General features: G+C 42.4%; 4 protein-coding genes across 6 annotated transcripts; 2 read left to right on the plus strand and 2 right to left on the minus strand.

Annotated features, from left to right (window-relative positions):
* Positions 1-3303: 3303 nt before the first annotated feature.
* On the plus strand, positions 3304-4227 carry LOC133899729 (transcription factor AIG1-like). The gene is made up of 2 exons (XM_062340777.1): positions 3304-3527; positions 3611-4227. Exons 1-2 carry the CDS (start codon positions 3375-3377, stop codon positions 4121-4123), a joined length of 666 nt encoding a protein of 221 aa, XP_062196761.1. The 5' UTR covers positions 3304-3374; the 3' UTR covers positions 4124-4227.
* A 1455-nt stretch (positions 4228-5682) lies between these two features.
* On the plus strand, positions 5683-6463 carry LOC133899506 (vegetative cell wall protein gp1-like). The gene has a single exon (XM_062340494.1). It carries the CDS (start codon positions 5765-5767, stop codon positions 6263-6265), a length of 501 nt encoding a protein of 166 aa, XP_062196478.1. The 5' UTR covers positions 5683-5764; the 3' UTR covers positions 6266-6463.
* A 671-nt stretch (positions 6464-7134) lies between these two features.
* LOC133899504 (uncharacterized) lies at positions 7135-10204 on the minus strand. Of its 3 annotated transcripts, none has more exons than XM_062340491.1 (4): positions 9810-10204; positions 9332-9447; positions 9042-9147; positions 7135-7452 (listed from the first exon to the last, which is right to left on the minus strand). In XM_062340491.1, exons 1-4 carry the CDS (start codon positions 10101-10103, stop codon positions 7297-7299), a joined length of 672 nt encoding a protein of 223 aa, XP_062196475.1. In that variant the 5' UTR covers positions 10104-10204; the 3' UTR covers positions 7135-7296. The 3 variants fall into 3 exon arrangements, with proteins under 3 accessions (XP_062196475.1, XP_062196477.1, XP_062196476.1); XM_062340493.1 differs by having other exon boundaries at positions 7359-7488; XM_062340492.1 differs by lacking the exon at positions 7135-7452 and adding an exon at positions 7495-8948.
* A 449-nt stretch (positions 10205-10653) lies between these two features.
* Positions 10654-13701, minus strand: LOC133899229 (ATP synthase subunit d, mitochondrial-like). The gene is made up of 5 exons (XM_062340204.1): positions 13422-13701; positions 12118-12199; positions 11467-11531; positions 11174-11260; positions 10654-11059 (listed from the first exon to the last, which is right to left on the minus strand). The coding sequence occupies exons 1-5, from the start codon at positions 13593-13595 to the stop codon at positions 10958-10960; spliced, it is 510 nt and encodes a 169-aa protein (XP_062196188.1). The 5' UTR covers positions 13596-13701; the 3' UTR covers positions 10654-10957.
* Between the last annotated feature and the right edge of the window lie 9102 nt (positions 13702-22803).

Raw genomic sequence — 22803 nt, forward strand, 5'->3', positions numbered from 1 at the left:
GCCGTACAATTGCTAGTTCCAATAGCTGAGAAAGTAACATGGTACCATAGCATTTTCGTTGCTGTTGTAAAGGTTGCCGATCCACTTTCGAGAGGCGAGACACGGAGTTGGTCTCCGGTACGAGTCATGAATCGCGACATGTCCCTGCCTCCCCGCGTTTGTAACACGGGTTGTGCAAGATCTTCGGTTCATAGGTGAACCAGACTCTCTAGTCTTTTCTGACTCGCAGAATCAGCCTTTGTATTCGGATTTTAAAATACCAAGAGTAATGATGTTTGATGAAGAATTAGATTTAACAGAGTTTGTTATGAGTTTTCAAGTAGCAGTCGAATTTACTGGTGGAGATGGCACAATATTGACGAAGAACTTCGTGTTGGTAGTAAAAGGAATAGCAAGATCTTGGTACTTCGCCTTATCTCTGGGGTCAATATATTCTTAGGAGCCATGTTCTACAATTTCGAATGCAATCATGCAGAAAAGGTCACCAGTCGTGACTTTTCTACAATACCAGTTTTTCTTCCAATATCAAACAAGGGATGGAATAGACCACCCTTCGCTCAGGGGCCAAACAACCTTATCAATGAACTCTTTAACAAGGTCGCGAGTGCTTAGGTGTTTTGCATACCTCATTAGGAATGGCAATTTATCCCGATTACCCGTTTACCCATGGGTAAATACTCGAATAGGGTAGGTTATGCGTAGCATTTGTTACCCATGAGTACGTTCATAGACAGAAAATACTACCCGACGGGTAAACATGTATGGGTATAAGGTAAGGCGTATCCATACTCATGAAACCCGTTTACCTGTGAAACAAGTCTGAGAGGTGGGCCAACTCAATCCTCCATTGAACATTGAGCTGAGCTGAATTAATAGTGGCATGGGAGATGAGTGTAGGATGATAGAAATGGTTTATCAGTCACCAGTTCAGCACACACTTTAATTGCACTTGTGGACCTTTTTACATGCAATTTATAAGGTGTTTCTGAAGTAAATGGTGAATTGAGTGCAAACCATGAGTTCTAACTGCATGCATTAGTGATTTCTTTATTTGATTAGAGAAGCAAATATGGCATTGTTAATTTCTCTTTCATGAATTGAGGAATATTTTCTTCAAAGATTGTCCGACTAGTATGGTTCACTAATGGGTAAACGGGTATATCCATTGGTAAACGGGTACCCGCGGATAATGGGTTTAGAAGCCGCTCTTCGCCCGTGGGCTTTCGCAGGTATACCCTCGGGTAGGTAAAAAACTAACGAGTACGGGTATGGGTGAGCACTACCCGTATTCGTGGTACCTGATTGCCATCCCTACACCTCGTGAGTTTTTCAGAATAACATCGGGGGCGCGATTACCCTTGTATTCCTGGCACTTGGACACAAGGTACTCCCTCTTCTCCACCTTGTGGTAAAACCATCACTGCGTTCAGTTCCTCGGCCACTTGTTCTTGTAGGCCACCACATGTGTAACTCAGCCACCTCGATAGCAGAAGTTAACGCAGCCATACTGGGCTTCACATTGGATGTTATCCATGAATATTTGCTTTGACTGGTGATGAAGTTGATGGGCAGCGACGAAGGCTCGTGTGGAGGCCTTTGTCTCTTCTGATCTCGGTGCCCAAGCGAACAGGTTGAGCCGAATGGTGGCATTCGACATCAGCTAGTGAAAAAAGATTTCAAACATCTTAAGGACCTTCGCCACCATTTCATCGTAGGGTAGGCAAAGCCCAACTTAGAAGTAATCCACGAAGACAATGGCTTCATCGTCTTTCGACTCAGGAGTCTCCTGATTCTTTGGAAGCTGGACCTCATCGAACCTTCTGATGGGTTGATCTTCAGTTTTCTGCACTCACATTCTTCTCTGCAAGAAATGCTCCGGTGTTACTCAGTGCAGATCACCAGACTATCCGGTGAGATCATCAGCCTTCTCCCCTTTTGTCAGAAATACTCCGGTGAGTTCAACACACAGAGTACCAGACTATATGATGAGGCTATCAGCTTCTGTGTATAATGCTCTGGTGAGTACAAACTTCTCTGCACCAGACCTTGTAGTGATATCAATTCTTCTGGGACTTCTTCAATTCAATTAAATTTTATCCCGGCTATAGTGATTTCTTGATGTATTGCATATATGAGACCTACTAACATATATTTTGACAAACATATTAGTCATAATGATTATGTTATCTTTAATCACCAAAATCACAGTCATAATCTAATAGGACCATTTTCGCTATATTCGCCGACGCCTCAACACAATGACACTCATCCATCCGTCCAATGCGGAGTGGTACATGGACTCCTGTGCTACTTCTCATATGACATTAGATGTTGGTAACCTCATTTTTTCTCATCCACCTTCGTTTTCTACACCGTCTAACATCATTGTCGGTAATCAGTCACTGCTACCTATTACCTCCACTGGCTCCACCTCTATACCAGGAGCTTATGGCCCTATTCATCTCCGGATCATTCTAGTCACTCCTCCGATAATTAAAATTTTAATTTCTATTCATCAATTTATTATTGATAATAATTATTCCATTAAATTTGATCCATATGACTTTTCTGTGAAGGATCTTGGCATATTTCAGCCTCCATTTGGTAAGTGGGAATTAGAATTTCGCAGGAAACAGTTTAGTACTCGAGAAATGAAACGGAACCCTCGTATTCCGAACAAAGTCTGCTTACCAACGCGGACTGTAATTTCGATGAGAGAGTGAAGTAAAGAATAGTAAAGCTGTGGCACAACACCGTTGTGGCTGCCGACGGCTTTTCACTGATCGGCCGACAAGTAACGTTCCAACTTCCAATGGGTCCGTGGAAAAGCAGCCTCAGCACCCAGCGACCAGCAGGAATTCTGAACCTATCCCAATCCCAAAGGCTGCCACGCCCTGACGCAAAGCAACGCAGCGATCCACGCAGGCGCCGTGTCCCTCCCATGTCCCCCCGGCGCGACGTGACGCCCTCCCTGCCCGCCGTTCCCGTTCCCGCTCCCGGTCGGCCGACGTGAAAAAGCGTCAAAACCCTCGCCCGAAAGCCCGTTTCCACGGCTCCACCGCCCCGGCAGGCCCGGCCGCGCACCAGGCGCCAAAACAGCCGTCGTTGCCGCGCCCGCGCTGACGCCAGCCAACCCGAGCAAACAGGGAGCGCACCGCGTGTCGGCGCGCGGCCCGAGCACTGCACAGTCACCGCTCCAGCATGTCGTGCTCGTCCCCTAGGGTTTCCCGCCTGCTCGATCTCCTTCCCCCTTTTTAAACCCCCGACCCGCGACGCTTCCACTCCCACTTCCGGTCGCCTAGGGCTACGATCTTTATACGGTACCCGTGCTGTGCGTTCTCTTCTGGGTTAACGAGCGGTGAGGCGGCGGAGAGATGGTGGTGACGGACAGGGAGGGGGAGTGCTCGGCGCCGGCGGCTTCGCGGAAGGGGCCGGCCCGGAGCCACAGCGAGGCCGAGCGCAAGCGGCGGCAGCGGATCAACGCCCACCTCGCCACGCTCCGCACCCTTGTCCCCTCCGCCTCCCGGGTGCGTTTCGTGCGTTACTAAAGAGAGAGAAACCGAAGCGCTTGGCATGCGAGTGATGGGATGCGTGGCTGACGTGCGTGCAGATGGACAAGGCGGCGTTGCTGGGCGAGGTGGTGCGGCACGTGCGGGAGCTGCGGGGGAAGGCGAGCGACGCGATGGAGGGCGTCGGCATCGGCGTCGTCCCCGGGGAGGGCGACGAAGTGGGCGTCGAGGAGGACGACTACTGGCGGCCCGATAACTGCTACGGCGCAGTCGGCGCACGGGCAGACGACCACCGGTGGCCGCGGCGCGTCAGGGCGTGGGTGTGCTGCGCCGACAGCCCGGGGCTCATGTCCGACCTGGGCCGCGCCGTGCGGTCCGTCAGCGCTCGCCCCGTCCGCGCGGAGATCGCCACCGTCGGCGGGAGGACCCGCAGGGTCCTGGAGCTGGACGTCTGCGACGACGACGAGGCGGCCACTGGCAATGGCAGGGCGGTGGTGCTGTCCACGCTGCGCGCGGCGCTACACACCGTGCTGCTCAACCGGGAGGAACAACTCGTCGCCGCGGAGGGATACAAGCGGCCGCGCTTCACGGCGCAGATCGGCAAGGTGCAGTGAACGGCGTTCCAGCTAGGCGCAAAACGAAGGGAACAACGCCGTGTCGATGCATTCGATCGTACTAGCTAGTATCTTCAACTCTTTCGTGTGGGCCTTATTTTACATGTCCGTTCTCCGGGTTAAGTCTTGTAATGAGTAGTCGGTATTATGGTCATGCAGACTTGTCCGGTACACCGTATACTGTGGCGATAATGGAGTTTGGAAACAGGGTGGTGCATTAGGGCATTGTAGGGTTAGAGGGCTTAGACATGCCAAGCTATGCAAGTTGGATTTTATAGGGTTAGAGGTGCTAGTTTTTAAGATTTTGTAGCAGTGTCTAACCTTTTTTAATCCTAAATCTCACTAGAGATCTCAGGTGAGAATTTAGGGTTCAGGGTTGGTGGCTTCGAGCTCCAGCGAGGCCCTCTCTAATCCCCCGGATTAGAGGGGAGGTCGCAATGGCATGTTGGTGTCGAATGCAGGGGTAGGATGACCATGAGACGGATGACCACTAGTTGGACGGTGCTGGAGCATAACATCATACCTCAACGTTTAACATGGGGTGAAAGGCAATGGCTGATCTAACAGTGGGAAGTCATCAAAGACAACGAAGGTTGGCAAGGTGGGGGTGAGGATGTGATAAAGAAGCAAAAAAATGAGACGAAGGTGGTGGGGAGAGGGATTGTCGGCCAACTTAGCTCTCGGGAAAAGTCACATATCTTGTAGTCACATCTCCTCAACCTCTTTGCCTATTCTCTCAAAAAGTACTTCAATATCATTAGATTTTTTATTTATCCTTATTGATATATATAAGAAAAAATAATGTTCAAGTATGCAAAAGAGGATATCCATGTCCTAAACGATAACTAAGTTAGCCAGAGAGTAGTGGGCTTGTAACACGTTCAAGTCGACACTGCTATACGTACAACTATTTTCTTACATCTCACGAACAAATTAAGATCAGATGGTTGAGAGCACTTGAATTATGGCTCATTAATGAATCTGATGAATCAAACACACAGTTGTTAACGGAGTTACACTCGAATAGTGGTACTAGAGCATTTCCCAAACAACAGCACTTAGGCTCCGCATACCTTGCATCTGCTCATGCTCAGCCTCGCGTCTTACACGGAAGATAGAACGGTGAGATTGCATGTCTCTGTTGCCATCCAATTTCCCAATTATTGATGTTAAATGTGGATAAGGCTTCCTCAAGATTCAAAATATAGATCATTTCAAAGTAAACATCATTGACTAGAACATTTCTCATATCAATGGAATTTCTCGCAATTCAATGTGTTGAATTTTGAATATCTGGATGGCATCCACTACTTCACATCGTGTACAAGCTGGGCTTGTCAAAAGTCCAGAGCAACAAATCCAACAACTCAACCGTCCATCAGTTCAACAATCGAGCAAGAACTTCCTAACTCCCTGAACTACACTCCCAAAGCACATTGGCCGGTAAACAACCAGAGGCCATGCGAGTTCAGAAGCCAGAGCACAGGTCAACCACCAATGATAAATGATACCATTGCTCTTGTTCACCTGGTCGCATACTGCTATAAATAGTCCCAGCATCAGGTCTTAGCTTCACAGGTATCATCAATTAGCACAACAATTCTAATAGCTTCCCAGGCAACAGCTATACAGTCACTTACCATGGCTGGTCGTGGACCTGGTTGCCGTCTTCTTGTCCTGCTCCTAACCTTGACAGCCTTCAATGGCAGCTTCGCAGCTCGCCATCTTCTGGACACAGCAGCTGCCCCAGAGGCGGCACCGGCTCAGCCTTCCATACCAGCAGTTCCAACCACACTGCCTCCGATGCCTTCCATACCAGCAGTTCCAACAACACTGCCTCCGATGCCTTCCATTCCAGCGGTCCCAAAGTTGACAGTTCCACCAATTCCATCCATTCCTATCCCGAAGGTCGCCCTGCCACCAGCAGCCGCTGGCACAATCCCATCTCTACCAAATCCTGGGATTCCCGCCACCGTACCAACTATCCCTGCAGTGCCGGTTACCCTGCCACCAATGCCCTCAATCCCCACTACTGTGCCATCTATTCCAACCACGATCCCAACAACAATCCCTACCATTCCTGGGTTCCAGATGCCACCCATTCCATTCATGGCCCCACCACCACAGACCGCCAGCCCTTGAAGTTCATGGTAGCAGGAGACTTCAATTTACTACTGTTAGTCAGGAATTTGATTCGTCGTATATGGTCATTGTCAGTGAGTTTACCATGTCTGTTTTGCTATTTGGGTGATACTGGCTAGCATGTTGTGTGATCGTGAATGCAGCCAGTCGATTGTACCATCTTGTGTTCTGTTAATAAAGTATTACTTGGGTTTTATACATTACTGAACAAGATAAACTTCCTATAGTGCTATAAGGCATTTCTCATATGTGACAGAAATGACAGCATGATACATGACAAGCATACAGGACATAAAGGTATGTTTCTTGGTATCTTGTATTCAAGTGGCTTACATATGAACTATTGAGCAAACCTTCGAAGCATCAGAACATGAATCTAACACAGAAAAATCTTAATTACCGTGAAAATACTCCTAGAACGTGGCAATAGAAAACAAAAAGAAAAGATATCCCATCATGGTGACACACTGAAGCAAATGAATAACCAATTCGATGACAATTAATCACAAAAGTCATGAATCTATTATCATTGTGAAAGTCAAAAGATAGCAGGACCGTACATTTTACACTGGGGCAAAGTGTTACCTGGACAACCGTGTCCATTTTTTTTTTTTTTTTTTTGCCGAATCGGACACCCTGAATCCGAGTCGGATTCCGACACCCGTGTCCAATTCCGAGTTGTAATTCGCTTGTCCAAATTTTCTTTGCCAAATCAAACACCCAAATCAGAGTCGGATTCCGACACCTATGTCCGTGTCCAGGTAACAATGGGGGCAGTTCAATACAACGTAATAGTTAGCTCAAATAAGATGCTGAATATTTCCGGTGCCTACATGCTAGGTGAAAAATAAGCCAAAGAGGAGAACAAATAGCCCGGGAAAACAATATCAAAGCAGGAGGAAATGAAGAACTAAAGACTTGCAAGTACATATGATTTGACTGTATCAATACTTACACTCAACAACTGAAGCTATACCAGTTGCGACTTAAACATTGCAACTAAACAATCATCCTTGTCCCTTGCCTGCTGTTTATAGAACTAGTTCTATTTTCCTGCTGCAAGCTGAATTCACTGCATTTCCAAGATTATCAATGTTTTCATATTCCACTTTGAACATGACCATAACTGTACCATTTTTGCCAGTGTCATAGTCCTGTTTAATATCTTCAGCTTGGAAATGATGCAGCTGTTTGAAGATTTAACTCAAGTCATACATATGCTTCTGAAAGTACAAATAACACAAGAAAAGCAGCAAGGCATAACCATGTTAGAAAACATGGAAAAACATAGCTTCTAATGTCAGCATTCAGCAAGCAGCAGTAACCAGTGCTAACTGGGATTTTTTTGAAAAGCAGCTAGTTCAGGGGACTTGAAATTAGCACTTGCAAGTTGGAGTTAAGAGCACATAACATGGGTTCACTAAGCTTTGTTGGAAAATAAATTGAGAGCCATTCAATTTTCAATCAGCTTTTAATTCACAACCCGGTAATTGGTACCACCAACAATGGGGCATAGATCCATCCAATTCAAGATGATAGCAGCAACTGTGCAGTATCAACTTTCAGAACCTTTGATACCTCAAGCATCCCAGTCCCATTAGCATTAGCAAAGTAAATACTAAACTACTTCATATAATTAGGAGTTAGGACGTCAGTTTGGTGTCATAATTGATCCTCATTATGTCAATATACAAATAACTCCACTCAGTTGTTTTACACAATGAGTTTAACTCTGATCAGATGTATATTGGGCCAACATGAGGACACTACCCTATTAAGCTGTTCTGTATCATGGTTCAAACACAAACAGCAAATATTTCTGAATAAAAGAATATGACCAAAGAGACAAAATAAAGTCATCTAAACATTCTAATATTATCCAGCTGAAAGTTCACTAGTAGTTTCCCATACAGTGGCTGGCATGGTGGAACTGCCTCACCAGTTCCCGACTAACCGATGGTAGAAACTTTGTCAGAAGTCAGCACAGGGGATGAATTAAAAAAACAACTAGCTGGCAGGAATGGGCGGTGACTGCGACTAACTGGTTTGGAGTTTATAATTTAGAGACAGTGCTTCAACTATTCAACTATCATTTTGGAAAAGTTGAAGTGCAGATTACTTACCAGGGTCCCAAAATAATGTACCAAATAATAACATCAGCACAACAATTTTTAAGAAAAAAAAAGATATAACAGTAACGATTGTTTAAATTTATCCAACAAAATAGAAACATTTTTCATATTTAACCAAATCTACTGGTCTTAGGAAACCTTCTATCTTGCTGCAAGATGTACAACAAGTATCTGGAATCAGGTCACTCGTTATGCGGGTACTGCAAAATCTACACATTGTATGATAGATCAACAGATAGCTGCATTGCCTATTCTCAATGTCGTTGCACATACGTAAGAGTCACACATGAAAATTAGTAAACTAACCTAGATTTTTAAACATAATTTCTAGTTAGCATCAGTAATCTGACACACCATAAATGCACTGTGGCGTGCTTATAACAACAGTTCAGTATATACTATGCTTTAATCAAGGATACCAAAACTATTGGCAAACTCAATTTTACTACTTGTACTCTATTTTCCTAAAAGCAAGCTGATTAATAACTAATAATCACCCGATGATAGACTGTACCCAACAGATCAAAGGGTACCTCCATACTCACACGAGCCTGACATGTAAATACACATCATGTAAAGACTATATCTAACATTATTGCAAGAAACAAGAAAAGGCATATGCTAAAGAATTAAACTTTGATCACCTTTGGTTTCACAAGACAAGTAGGAGCATCTTTAAGGCATTCAGAAGCAACCCCACCATAAGCTCTCACCAGCCCACCGGTTCCCAATTTTATGCCTCCAAAATATCTGTTCGTGTAGTTTAAAACAAAAAATAAGGTAAAGCGATAATCATATGAGAAGTGTATCCTGTCAAAATGTGTGGTGGAATGTACACTTTATCAATCATACCCGTCACTCGTCACTAAGACTAATTGGTTTGATCATGACTAAATAAAATATAAATGAAGTGAAACACTTGAGAAAATGATACCTAATAACAACCACCATGACCATATCAATGCCGGAGGAAATGATGGCAGAGTATATTGGCTTCCCAGCTGTGCTAGAAGGTTCGCCGTCATCGTTGTAACGGAATTGCTCTCCCAGCTAAACACACATGCACGCAAGGTCAACTCACCGTTACCACGCACAAACATGAACAGTTGAGATAGAACTACAAACACAAAATCAAGTGGATCAAGCCAACAGAGCACACAAATGCTTCTAGTACCCTTTATCATGGATAAGTTTGCTAGGAGTATTGATCAAGTGGATTATGCCAACAGAGCACACAAATCACTAAGCTTCCCGTGCAGCATTTGCTTGTGTTCGCACATGGATTCCGCGTTTCCGGATTTGATGACCAGCCGGGGCAAAGCAAGGGCGCGCCGCGATTACAGCAGGCGCAGCTAGAGATGAGGATTTAGGGCCTCATTAGAAGGTAAACGGTGTGGGGGAGGAAGGCGCACCTCGTCGAGGAAGGCCATGGCGGCGCGCTCGTCGGGGACGGGGGCGGCTACGGCGATGAACTTGCTGCGCTTGATCTCACGTTCGCAGCTCACGCGACCCACGAGCGCCGTGTACGGGGAGGGAGTCGAGGATGAGGACGCGGACGCAGACGATATCGTGCGCGCTAGCGCGGGGCTGGGAGCCGGGGAGGCGCTTGCGCAGGAGAGACTACGGCGGACTGCGGCGGCGGCGTCTGGCCCTGGAAGCAGGAGAGGGAGGGAGCGGAGGCGTGGAGCGGCGCGCACGGCCGCCATGTCGCGGGGCGCGTGGCTTGGCGGAAACCGTTGGCGCGCGCACGGGTTCCGTGTAGCGGCCGGAGTTGCTCGCTGCGCTTGCTGTTTCCTTCTCAATGGCAGGTGGGGTCAATCTTTGATATTGTGTGCGCTTTCTCGATATATCTACAGACCGGATGCTAAAATTCAACCTATGGATATAATTAATATATATATATATTACATGTGCTATTTTACACATAAGCTATTCTACACCTGGCTATATAGGTCAGTAGTTCCCTGATGTACAATAATTAGGTGTAGAATAGCGTCCCGATACATAAATATTCTTTAAAAAATAAGATATAGATTTACCTTGAAAAATACTTGCATAATATTTGCATTCATAAACATACTACAATGGTGATCGATTTCAAATTACGTAGTGAAAGCTGTTCAGTGCTGATGATGTCCAAGATTACACCGGAATCAATAAAATGCAGTTGCAACCAAGCATTGGACAAGCATTAGGTAAACTTGCACCAAACAACATTGCAAGTAGAGTAAAGACCAACAAATCACAGAAGGTCCGTGGAAGGACAAGTCTGCAGAAACCCTCTTATTCAAGTGAAAAGGAGCTAAGAACAAAACATAATCTTCGTAAGACAAAACCGACAATCCTCAAGATTGTGACAAGGTCAAACAAAGTGTGTTTGGTTTGAATCTCAAGAAGCTTGACACAGTCGGTTCTGTTGGAACATCAACAAGCCCCGTCCACATGTTCCAGAAACTACCAAATTTGAGATAGCGGATTTCCCCTATACATGTCAGGGCACAGAAAAATTATTGGTTCTTCACAGCAGGGAAATGGCCAAATAAGAGTTCTGTTATGCTCTTCAATATCCCCAGTAGTCGTTACGGATTTCATCGTCGAACTTCTGCTTGAGTTCAGGGTGCTTCTCGAAGTACTCATCCGCTGTCATTGTGCTGATCTTTTTCTGCGCACACAAACAAGATGTTGATGCGAATGGCATGCACTCTTAAAAGTGAATACAAGTGCACTCAATTCAGATAAATGGACTTATACTAGTCCCATTGAAGAACGTCCTCACCTTCATTTCCTTCATTTCAGCAATCTCCTTCTCTATCCTCTCTGACTCCTTTAGAGATGCTTGCTCTGCCTCCTTCAGTTCAACAATCTATAGCGTACGAAAAAGAAAGGAATAGAAAGTACATGTTATTCTATTAGGGGTAATGACAAAGTACAGAAGAATGAATGCACTCTTGTAATAAAATGGGAATATTGGCAGTACAACTCAAGGCACAAAACATAAACAGAATAAAAGTTTCTCAACAGACAATAAACTTAGAAAGACGAAGCAGAGTGAGAGCAATAGCTACTCACCAGAGCATCAAACTTTGGCTTGAACTGGGGAGTCACGGTGTCGACATACTTGGGGATCTCGATGCCTGCATTTATTTCAAGTTTATTATCTCAGCAAGTAAAACGACAGAACATGATTATTTAGAACCACAAGAATATCCGTAGAACCAACGATTACCCTGAGAAATATTTCAATAGGCTTACTTTGTGGTATCAGTTGCAACAAAACTGAGGTTTACTGCACACTGCAATATATTTTAATAGAGCAAGATCCACTACAAATACATAGCCTGACAGGACCATAACTTGTAGCCAAAAACATGCTAAGACAGATGGTTCAGACCCACAATGTGACTATCGTTCTAGTAAAGTATAATTTATAACCAGTGGAATCATTCATATTATTAATCACAGAAGGACCTGACATCGGTAACACATTTCAGGATTGATTTGTGAGCTTCAAAAGTCTATATGGGATATCATGAGTAAGTGTCCTTGTCCAATAAGTAGAAGCTTGACAAATCAATAAACCAGAAAAGTGTCCACAGTCCAGACCAGATAATCAACAGAGCAAGAGAAATAATTGAAAACATCCTCAATGTTGCCCAAAAAAAAAAACTCCCGCCAGATTTCTAGAAATGAAAATTAGGTTCGCAATATAAGGATGCTTACTTTCATAAGCCTCTCTGTACATATCCACTACTTTAGATCCAATTCCCTTTCTGTAGTACTCCCAATCAATAGGTTGGGGTTCCTGCAACAACAAAACAAATACAGAACTTCAGAGAACACATAATATAGCCAGGTAACAGCACAAGATTGCAAGTTCAAGGGAGAATGCATGTCTCGTCTCCCTTAGTACTTCCAGGCATTTTCAAGATGAAAGTAGCAAAGGAACATGAAGACAAGCATCCAATATGACAGGAAGGGCCATTCAATCCAACCCATAACAATCTCATTTCCAAGCTTGCTGCCAACCAAGACAGTACTTGGGTTGCATGCGAAACAAAAATGCCCTATACTTTGATCTTTTCTGTCGATATTGACAATAGATAAATACTCTGAAACCAATTCTTCAAATGTAACGCCCCTTGTGTTTTCTATCAGCAACAAAACGAAATCTTTTCAGAACAACAGAAAGTTACTCTGAGCCTAAGCCATGAAGGGCTTGAATATAGTGTTGAAGTTTGACTTATCTAAGTAAAAAATGTAATGCCTCTACCAGTTCCTGTGTCCATTACTTACCATTGTAAAACAAAACCAACAATGACCACGAGGTGACAATGTAGCAAAGCGGCCACTCAATCTCATCAAATAACAGCCTATGCCCTATTGTCACCGTCCCGGCTGACACAGCTACCCAGAGGAAGAAGACGACTACAGAGGAGATGGTGGAGCCAGGCAGGTCACGACTGCGCTCGATCGGAACCCGTGTGCATCAGCCCAGTACCCGCTACCCAGCTAATGAGTGGGCCGTCTGATAGCAGGCTGCGTCGTGTTTGGTGTCGAGTGATGGGCTGCGTCCCGCGTCGTGAGTGCGAGAGGAGCGTGAGGAAGGGGTAAGAAGAGAGACAATACTGAATTCCCTGAACTTCGAATGCTGTCTAGACTCTCTCGTGCTTTGCTATCCTACCTCTGATCTTTCCTCAGATTCCCATTCTCCTGCTGGTTCGATCGGTGGTGCAACACCTATCTGCGAGCTATCCCAGTTTCCCAACATAATTATAAATCTAACCTAATTACAAGAGATCACTTGGCCTCACAAAAAAGGTATTAAAACGCACACGCATTACAAAATTTCCCAACAAATTGGATTGGTTCCGCCACTATCGCACGATAAAATCCCTACGCCAAATACTCAAATGGATCCGATCAGGCAGGAGGATAAGGCGCCGTGGACGCGAGGTGCCAGATCTCGAAACCCTAGGTCAGATCGGCACCGGGAACGAGACGGGTGTCGGGCGGGATCGGGATACCTGCGAGAACTTGGTCTGGAGCTGGTGGTTGACGTCCTCGAAGGTGCGGCGGAGGGTGGCGAACTCCTTGCGCGCCTCCTCGGAGACGAGCATCTTGGCCATGCCATCCCAGTTGATCGCCTTGCCGGCCTTGACGGCCACATCCGCCACCTTCTTCGCGCCGTTCCCGCTCATCTTCCCCGGCTCCCTCGACGCCGCCGCCGCCGCGCTCCGACCGAACGAGGAATTGGTAGACGTTGATGCCTTCTCTCGCCTGGTGGGTGCTCCTGTGGGCAGGGAGTATTTTGTGGGTTTCGAATGGGCCGTGAAGAATAGGCTTTAGGTTTTACGGGCCTCACGGAAAACTTTCCCGAATTTTTTTATGTTAATATTTTTTTTCAAATTTAGTAATTTTAGATGGCCGTTTGAAAAAATTGCACAATTTTTTTCAAAAGTCCATCTAAAATTGTTAAATTTGAAAAATAAAAATTAAAAAAATCAATTTTCCTTGGGTTGTGTTATATTATCTTTTTGGAATACGGGAATACCTATTTCCATTACTGAGTAACCAAACCATCATTTAAGCATCTTATATCCAACCAAAAAAGATAGAGAAAGGAGAACATAGGTTCAACAAGTATACGACCCACACACATACATAGGCCGAGCAAACCAAACCAAACTAAAGTCACGGGAGACTATCAGACAAATACCAAAACTACTACCACATAAGTAGAATGTTTTTTAATAGAGATCACTGAGCCTCATTGGTTTCTTCAGCTGGATGCTGGTCTTCATCTTCTGGCTGATCTTCTGAGATAATCACTTGATTACTTAGAAAAGCTCTGGACGAGGACTGCTATTGGTTGGCAAGAACATTCATCATCGTGTGCAGCAAACCTTGAGCCCCTTTGCATCAATTCATCCTTGCTCATACCCTTCAACAAATATACCCAAATATTCAAAAAATAACAAGGATGAAAGATAATTTCACTTGGATCACGTATTAACTTCGTATCAAAGCAAGCATGGTTTCGCGTTTTCCAAATAGCCCAGTAAACTACGGCCAATCCAATCACATGAAACTTCTTTTTTGAGGAATGAAAGTGTTAATCCAGCTAAAAGTTGATTAACAGAATTAGAAATAGAGTCTGCTCTAATGAATAGAGCAACAAAACCCCATACTACTTTAGCAACAGGACATAGGAAGAACAAATGTACATCAGACTCATGTTGTGTGCAAAAGTAACAAGTTCCATCCCCAACCCATTTTTTCTTTACATATTATCCTTAGTAAGCAGCGTATTTTACTCTAAGAGTCATAGAAAGACTTTAATTTTCAAAGGCAACTTGATTTTCCAAATATGTTTATAAGATATGTTAGGAAAACCTCTCACTAATCATCTATACATATATTTAACCAAAAAAATACCACCATTTTTTTTTAAAAAAACCCAGCATATTACATCATCAGCCTCACTTAAATGAACTGGAGCAATCAAATTTCTAATAAAATCCCGCTAAGACTACATATCCTTAGACAACCGCAATTTTTGTGGTATGCAGTATTAACAAGAATGTTAGAATCATTACAAATCCTATATAGAATATGGAAAAGATCACACAGAGGCTTTGGAACAATCCAAGCATCTTCCTATAACATGGTATTTCTACCATCCTGCACTTTAGCCCTCCTTCCTTAGAGGTAGAACCATCTAACTTTGAGGAGATCATACTAACAAGAAGAATCACCTTGTTTATGTTTCACTCCAGCAAGCAGGGGCGGATTTTGGGCCTGGGCAACTAGGGTCGCGGCCCAGGTCATGGCCCAAAAAACCGAGTACAACTTCCATACTTTTCTCAGATCCAAGCTACTATTCTATTGATTGGCCCAAGCTTCACTTAGCCCACGACCTAGGCCCAGGCGGCTAGTGTTAAGGCTCAACTTCCCTCCGGCTCTCTTGGCAATTGATTTGTGCGTGTCTCTGCCTAAGCGGCTAAGCCTGACGGCCTCCATCTCTTGCTCACTCCATCTCTCTCGATCCCCAACTCGCTCGCAGTCTCGTACTGCTAAACCCTAGCCATGGTGGATGTCGTCATCTAGCCAGGCGCGCATGGAGGCTGCAGCAGCAGGGCGTGCACGGAAGCTGCAGGGCACACAACGCATTGCGCACTATGCAAGCCGCAGGTCATAGAGTGCAGGCAGCATGCCGGTGAGCCCTTGTCCCTGCCTCCACATTCCAATCGCTGATGTCCTCCCTAAACCTAGGTCATCCTCCAGTACCTCTTCCTATCCAGTCCATCGCCTAAGCTTTTGTGCGATCCTTGATGGCTACAAGAAGGTGCTACACCACCCCTACTGAAGCATTGAAACAAGTGAATTTGGTTCTCTCTCTCTCTCTCTCTCTCTCTCTCTCTCTCTCTCTCTCTCTCATGTGTTTGGATCTGTAGCAATGGACTCATACGGTCTAGATTCTAACAGTTGTGCTTTTTGGTTTTTTTGCAAGAGAAATTACTTTCCCTTTAGATGTTTCAGATGTTGTAACTGAACATAGAAGTTACTTGGGTGGCTTGAAGAAGATCTGCACATTTGTGGGCACAAAGTTCGAATGTTCCTCCCTCCTTTACAGTGAGAAAAGTGATTCCTTGGACTTGTGGACAGATTTGGGTGGTATTTAGGAAAAATGTTTACTAGATTTTTACTTAGCACTTTATACAACTTAGTTCTGTGAAACTTTGTCAAGCAGATAGTTCAATTTGTGCATCTCAGTTTGCAGTGGTATTGTTCTGGTTTGCTGTGTATTTATAATATCATCATAAGTGCAGAGAAACCCTTAGTATTTTATATTAGATTTATTTCATGGCTGGATATATAGAAGATTTGGTATAATAGAGAAAGGAAGCTTATTATTTGGGGGTTTGCTACCACAGAATGCCTCTTTTGGTCCTTTAGAAAACACGGCCTCGATTTCTTGAATTCTTTTACTTTCTGCTTATAATTCAATTTGGGTTGGTTAATCTTGACTTTATTCAGTATATATTCTCTACAATTTTGGAATAAGATATCGAATGAGTGGTTGAATTATATGATGGTTTGCTATATTGAGCGATGTACTTTTGCAAGCATTAAAGATAAACATATTTTATACCATTTTCAAGAACCGAAGAGTTATATAAAACAGCTACCTCGATTACCTCTAGTAAGTGCTAGTGGTATGTTGTATTCTTGATTACTAATTTTTGTTCAATAATTAATTGTAATTTTACATCCTTATTTTTTTACAAATGCAACTTGTAATTGTAGGCTATCTTTCATATGCTATTGCTGATGAAGACATGAGAGGCTCAGATGAACGAATTACTCATTAATTAGGTAAATACTTTTGTATCATTGCACGTTTTTATGTAGTTCATTGTTCCGTATAAGTATGAAGTTGAAGTACTATATAAAATTGTACATTTTTGCTTTATTTTTGTTACATATTGGTATATGACCTGGTTTGGATAGTTTAGGCGCTTAGTTGTTGGCATGGGTCTTGCCAGACAAAGAGCTCCGCCATTGCCAGTAAGGATATTAGATTGAAGGTATTTTCTCTTCACAATCTATTGTCACATATCTTCTTCGTTATCCAGTTTCCACCACCACTTACACAGAAATGCAATATTCATTTCAGAGAGATTCCTAATGCCCAACACTCTTTTTTTCTTTGTTTTATATATAGTACTCCACTTAACATGATAATATTTCTTTTTGGTTCCATGTCCTTGCCAGAAAACCCTTCTTCTAGCCTTATCGATATTATCCATAACAGTTTTAGGGATAGAATATACATTGACATATGATAGGTTGAGACATTTGACAGACTAGCATTTATCAGAATAATCCTTCCTCCTATGGACAAAAGTTCACCTTTCTAGACATCTAGCTTTTTATAAATCTTTTCCTCCACTTTAATCCAATATGTAATATGTAGCCTATTAGGGCTAACATGCACGCCCAAATACCTAATAGGATAGCATCTTATATGGCAATGGAAAAGATCAGCATAATTATTCAAAATGTTAAAATCCCCACCAATAACAAGCACTTCACTTTTCTGAAAGTTAATTTTCAACCCAGACATGAGCTCATATAAGTACAACAAAATCTTGAGATTATTAGCTCTACTGGTATCATGTTGAAGACACAAAGTAGTGTCATCAGCATATTGAAACACAACAACACCTCCATCAACAAGGTGAGGGATCAACTCAATTACACTATCAAATCTCTGATCAGCATGTATCATTTTGGCCAAATAATCAGTAGCTAGGTTAAACAGGAAAGTAGATAGATGATCTCTCTGTCTAACACCTTTGTAGCTTCTAAAGTAAGGTCCCATTTGATTATTCATTTTAACACTCAAGGTATCATTACTCACAATAGTATATGTCCAGGATAGCCATTTAGGACTAAAACCCCTTATACTGAGACAATAGAATAAAAAATCCCAATTAACTTTGTCATAAGCTTTCTCAAAATAAAGTTTGAGTAGAATCCCAATGTCATTATTTATTTTTGTTTCATGCATGATCTCATGCAGAGTCATTACTCCATCCATAATGTTTCTATTTTTTATAAAAGCATTTTGACCCTTGTTAATGAGTTTATCCACAAAAGGTTCAATTCTTAAGATCAAAACCTTTGTAATCAACTTGTAAGTACAATTCAATAAACATATTGGCCAAAATTGTTGAACTTTATCAGCCCCATAAATTTTTGGTAATAGTATTATAACCCCATAATTGAGTATGCTCACATCAAGAGAGCCCAAGTAAAAATCTTGGAACATACTCACAAGATCATCTTTAATCAAATCCCAGTAATTTTGGAAAAATTCAATAGGAAAGCTATCAAGCCCAGAAGCTTTATTCTCTTTCATCTGAAAGAAGGCATTTTTAATTTCTTCCTCAGAGAAAAGTTCATCCAGAACCAGATTATCATCAATATTTAAATTTTTCTGTTCATTCCATAAAGAAGGATTAATAGGAATAATATTCCTAGGAGCTGGACCAAACAACTCTTTATAGTAACTAGTAGCATGCTACATCAGTTCTTTATCTCTACAAATCCTAAGTAACCAGTTAGCATGAGTTCTTTTAAACTAGTAAAGCTCTTCATCGTTATATATTTTTTGCAACTCAGTTATAATCTCAACTTTTCTTTTTGTTGTATTCAAGTCTAAAAGGAATTGCTCTTCCATTTTCTCAATATCAGCCAACTCTACTCTTAGAAGAGCCTTCTTCTTCTTGATTTGATCAGCCAAATGGTCACCCGATCCTTTAAGATGGGCTCTTAATTTTTTCATTTTTGCTATCCCAATATCAATGCTATTGCCATCAACATTTTCATTCCATATTTTTTTCAACCTCTTTCTGAAAAGAATACACCTCTAACCAAGCCAATTCAAACTTGAACAATTTGGTTATATTGGTTTTTGAGACAGAGATAGAGATCATGATGATATTATGATCAGATATGTGTCTGGGAATTTAATGCACATAAATCAAAGGATACAAACTTTTCATTTCATTATTGATAATAACCCTACAAGCTTTCCAAAGGTGGGGACATCTCTATTGTTAGACCATGTAAAAAATCCCCCCTTACATATGTAACTCTTTGAGGTCATTCACTTGAATGATGGAGTTAAAAAGATGAGAGAAAGTAGAAATAGTATTTGGTTCCTTTTTTCTCATGTGAATATTTAATAATATTGAAATCACCACCAATCATTATAGGACACATAGCTTGAGCACAAAAAAGTGCAAGCTCAGTGAGAAAATCAAGCTTCTGCTCATCTTGAGCAACACCATACACATTTACCAAATTCCATTTGCATTTGAACTGTTCTTCCCAAAGGTCACATTGTAACAAAAACTTACCCTTTTTAACAGCAAGTATATCAAACAATCAGTATCGATACCACTTAACAAACCACTAGATTTTCTATAGGAAGGAATCTATTCCCAAGAAAATTTTAAGTATGGGTCAATATTTCTAAGATCAGTCTGAGAAATCCTAGACTTAATGATCTCATGTAAACATATAAATTCAAGATGATTAGAGGAAATGAGCTCTCTAATGCAAACACTCATGCCTTTGTTTCCTAAGCCTCTGCAATTCCAAAAACATCCAATCAGTTATACTTTTTAGGGTTTTTTTGGTATCTTCCCTCACATGCCTCTGCAAGGTTTTTTTTATTAGACTCTGATCTTAGAAGTTCACTCTTAATAGAATAGAAAGGATTTTAATAGTGCCCTTCTTACTCATCTTTCTTTTAGAACTAACAATAACAAAATCCTCAGGGTCAAAAATAGGGTCATTATCATGCCAACCAATTAATTGAGGGATATGTTACCATCAAAGATTTCATTAAGAATTTCTTAGCACAAATTAGGCTTAGTTTTATCCACTAAGGCACACCTAGCATCTTCAAGATTTTTAATAAGATTTATCACTTCATAATCAATAGAATCAAGAAGCACACCCATTTTGTAAGCTTTTTAAACAATATCAAAACAAGAAAGGATGTGAAAATAATTCTTACCATGAATAGTATGAGGAGGGGGTAAAGGGGTACCTTCAAAATTCCTCTTCTTGGCCCTCTTCACAGACAGATCTACAATGTTATGCCCCACCAAGTGAGCACATCTAGTGCTATCCCTTGTTGGCATCATAGGCCCTTTCTTTGGAATAAGTAGTTCTTGAGTCTTGTCAAGATCTTTCATATCCAATTTGACATCTTAAGTATCTTTTGTTACAAGAATAGCTTCTTCTTCAAATTGAATCACCTCCTTAGGTTCTTCATTAACATGCTTGATGAGATCTCCTAGCATATTAGGAGCATTAAAGGCATTGTCTAACTCCTCACATCTAACCGTATTCACAGGATGAGCACTTTGAATTTTAGGATCTCCTTCTAGCATCTCATCATCTTCTTGAACCTCATTAGATAGAAGATCATCATCATCATCCTCACCACTAACTTCAAGATCATACAAAGCATTTATCTTCTTAGATTTATGTTTCTACTCACTTTATCACTCCCAATACTCTTAGGAAGAGGAATCAAACTATGACTGCCATAAGGTTCAGCTGACAAATTTCCAACAGTTTGAGCCATATTCAGACGGATCTGTCCAAAGCTCTGGGTCTTAGGAGGAGCAAACTGAGGATGATTGTGCACGAACCTCAAAGAGGAAGCACTCTTGAGGTAGGTTCCCCCCCCCCCCCACTGGTAAAGATAGAAGTATGCATTTCTTTCTTACCAACATCAATTTTGATCTTCTTAGAAGTCCTCTCACTAAGATCAGACCTAGATGCATGTTTTACTTTATCATTATCAGAGGGAACTCAACTTGAGGTGACTCATCTAAAGAAATTTCTCTTTCAAAGGAATTTCTCTTTCAAACAAGAAATCATAGAAAAAATAGCCATCTGGCATAGCCAGACATCCTTTAGCTACGGCAAAAATCTTTTTCACATCTCAACACCCAATTTTTAGCCTCACATTTTCCTACTTGTACATACTAGACTTATCTATTTCCAGAGTGATACCAACAAGAGAACCCACATAGGCAAGTACTGGCTTAGACCTACTCTCATGTGAAATTCTCCTAACATGAAACCAAGCAACTTGCAAGACTCCTTTAGCCCCCACAGCAGGATTCCAATTAGAAACAATAATTTTAGCCTTAGTCCTTCTCATACTTATAGAAATAAAATGAGACCACTCTTATATCTTCTTAGCATTAGGAAAGTGCATACTATACTGAGTTTTTGACCATTTTTTAGCATGACATCTCCATGAACTACTAAAAATGTCTTGGAATTATTGCTCAGTTTGCTGAGCCGTCATTGAACCTTTAACAAAAGTGATCATAGCAAGGCTAGCGTGCTCTTTCACAGCAAAAACATTAGGCACATTCTCAATAAAGAAAAAAAAAGCTTGTTCAGCAATTTGTGTTCCGCACATGGGTGCAATGAACTCCCATGTCTGACGCTCTAGACAAAGTTGAGACCTATGCCCTTCACGACCACACCGAACACATCTAACAACCTTAGTGTATTATATTGCCAGATGATCAAAAGATCTGCAACTAAAACAACCCCCACATCAAAATTACCACCCCAATCTCTACTCATATGAGAAGAGGAAGATTTCTGAACAACCTGAGGAGAACCAGGTTTACTTATAATATTTTGTTGAGGATTAAGTTCAGAAGTCACGGGTAGCACCTGCTTTTCCTCCCCACCATCATGCATGCTATGAGAGCATTCATATCCCATTCCCAGGCTATGATCCAAGCGGCCTTGACTTGTAAGGGTTGTATGCCAAGTCAAAGGCCCATGAGGTGTTGTTAAAGACTAAAGAGGATCTTTTGTGCAAGGATCTATCACATGTGGGTCAGCACTGGAGTCTTATGCAGCTAGCAGAAGAGATATGGGGCCGAAGTAGAGATAGTCGATCATGCTAGAAGAGGAAGTGAGGGAGCATAGCAGAGCATTCCTTCGAGAAAAAGCAGAGAAAGTGCGATGCAAAGTCCCGTGAACTACAGCAATAAAGTGCGAGTGCATCAGTATTGAGTTATCGACATCGTGAGATCCATCTAGTCGATCATTGGGTTTTCGTAAGTTGGGTGGTGCCGCAGCTTCATCTTGCTTCGGCGCTCGCTTACCCGCGTGCGACACCGCCTGACCTTGCATGTGCGCACCACCCCCATGTCGTATCTTCGTGCCATCGTCTCTACTCTTCCCGGTCTGCCTCCATGAAGGCAAAGAGACTGCCAGCACTTCTGTTTTCACGCTGGAAATATGGGTGCTATCTGCATCGTCTACATGGAGTGTCTCTTTATGTCACACGTCTAATGATTTCTGGTGGGATTCTGAAGCTAGATCTAGTCCAGTGAAAATGTGAGACGCGGTTATTTGTTTGAGTAATAGGACAGTGGGTTGCTTAGTTTTCTCCCACATGCATTAGTGTGCATGTGCATCTACGCCCTACGAGTTCACCCACCTATGGAGATGCCTTCTACCATTAGTCGCCCTCTTCCAGTCTTGCAGTTAGTGGCGCCACCGTAGCCCCCTCCACCTTGTAAGATCTGGTGTGGCTCAAGTGAACTCTAACCCGATAGCGACGGAGAGCGGTGCTAGAAAGTAGGACACGCTCAGACCACAAATCTTTATATTGTGACAATCCAATCCAGTCTGTAGAATTTGTGGAAGTTTCTTCCCACCAGATTGTGGATTGTGATATTTTGTAGTACAACTTGACGTGTGGATTGTGAGAATCGACTTTTATATTGTGACCGTTTATTTTTGTTGTTGCTTTTAGGGCTAGAATCCATTATCAGAATAAAA

The sequence above is a fragment of the Phragmites australis genome, chromosome 18, assembly GCF_958298935.1.
Source record: "Phragmites australis chromosome 18, lpPhrAust1.1, whole genome shotgun sequence".
NCBI lineage: Eukaryota > Viridiplantae > Streptophyta > Magnoliopsida > Poales > Poaceae > Phragmites > Phragmites australis.

Bases quoted from the DNA above. Each gene is read 5' to 3' on its own strand.
- LOC133899729 (XM_062340777.1), top strand. From the start codon at position 3,375: ATGGTGGTGACGGACAGGGAGGGGGAGTGCTCGGCGCCGGCGGCTTCG. The intron at 3,528-3,610 runs GTGCGTTTCGTG...ACGTGCGTGCAG, and splicing joins TTGTCCCCTCCGCCTCCCGG to ATGGACAAGGCGGCGTTGCT.
- LOC133899506 (XM_062340494.1), top strand. From the start codon at position 5,765: ATGGCTGGTCGTGGACCTGGTTGCCGTCTTCTTGTCCTGCTCCTAACC.
- LOC133899504 (XM_062340491.1), bottom strand. From the start codon at position 10,103: ATGGCGGCCGTGCGCGCCGCTCCACGCCTCCGCTCCCTCCCTCTCCTG. The intron at 9,148-9,331 runs GTATCATTTTCT...CTACACGAACAG, and splicing joins GTCATGGTGGTTGTTATTAG to ATATTTTGGAGGCATAAAAT. The intron at 7,453-9,041 runs GTGATCAAAGTT...ATCTTCAAACAG, and splicing joins CTTGTCTTGTGAAACCAAAG to CTGCATCATTTCCAAGCTGA.
- LOC133899229 (XM_062340204.1), bottom strand. From the start codon at position 13,595: ATGAGCGGGAACGGCGCGAAGAAGGTGGCGGATGTGGCCGTCAAGGCC. The intron at 12,200-13,421 runs GTATCCCGATCC...TTGTTGTTGCAG, and splicing joins TCCAGACCAAGTTCTCGCAG to GAACCCCAACCTATTGATTG. The intron at 11,060-11,173 runs GTGAGGACGTTC...TTGTGTGCGCAG, and splicing joins CTGAAATGAAGGAAATGAAG to AAAAAGATCAGCACAATGAC.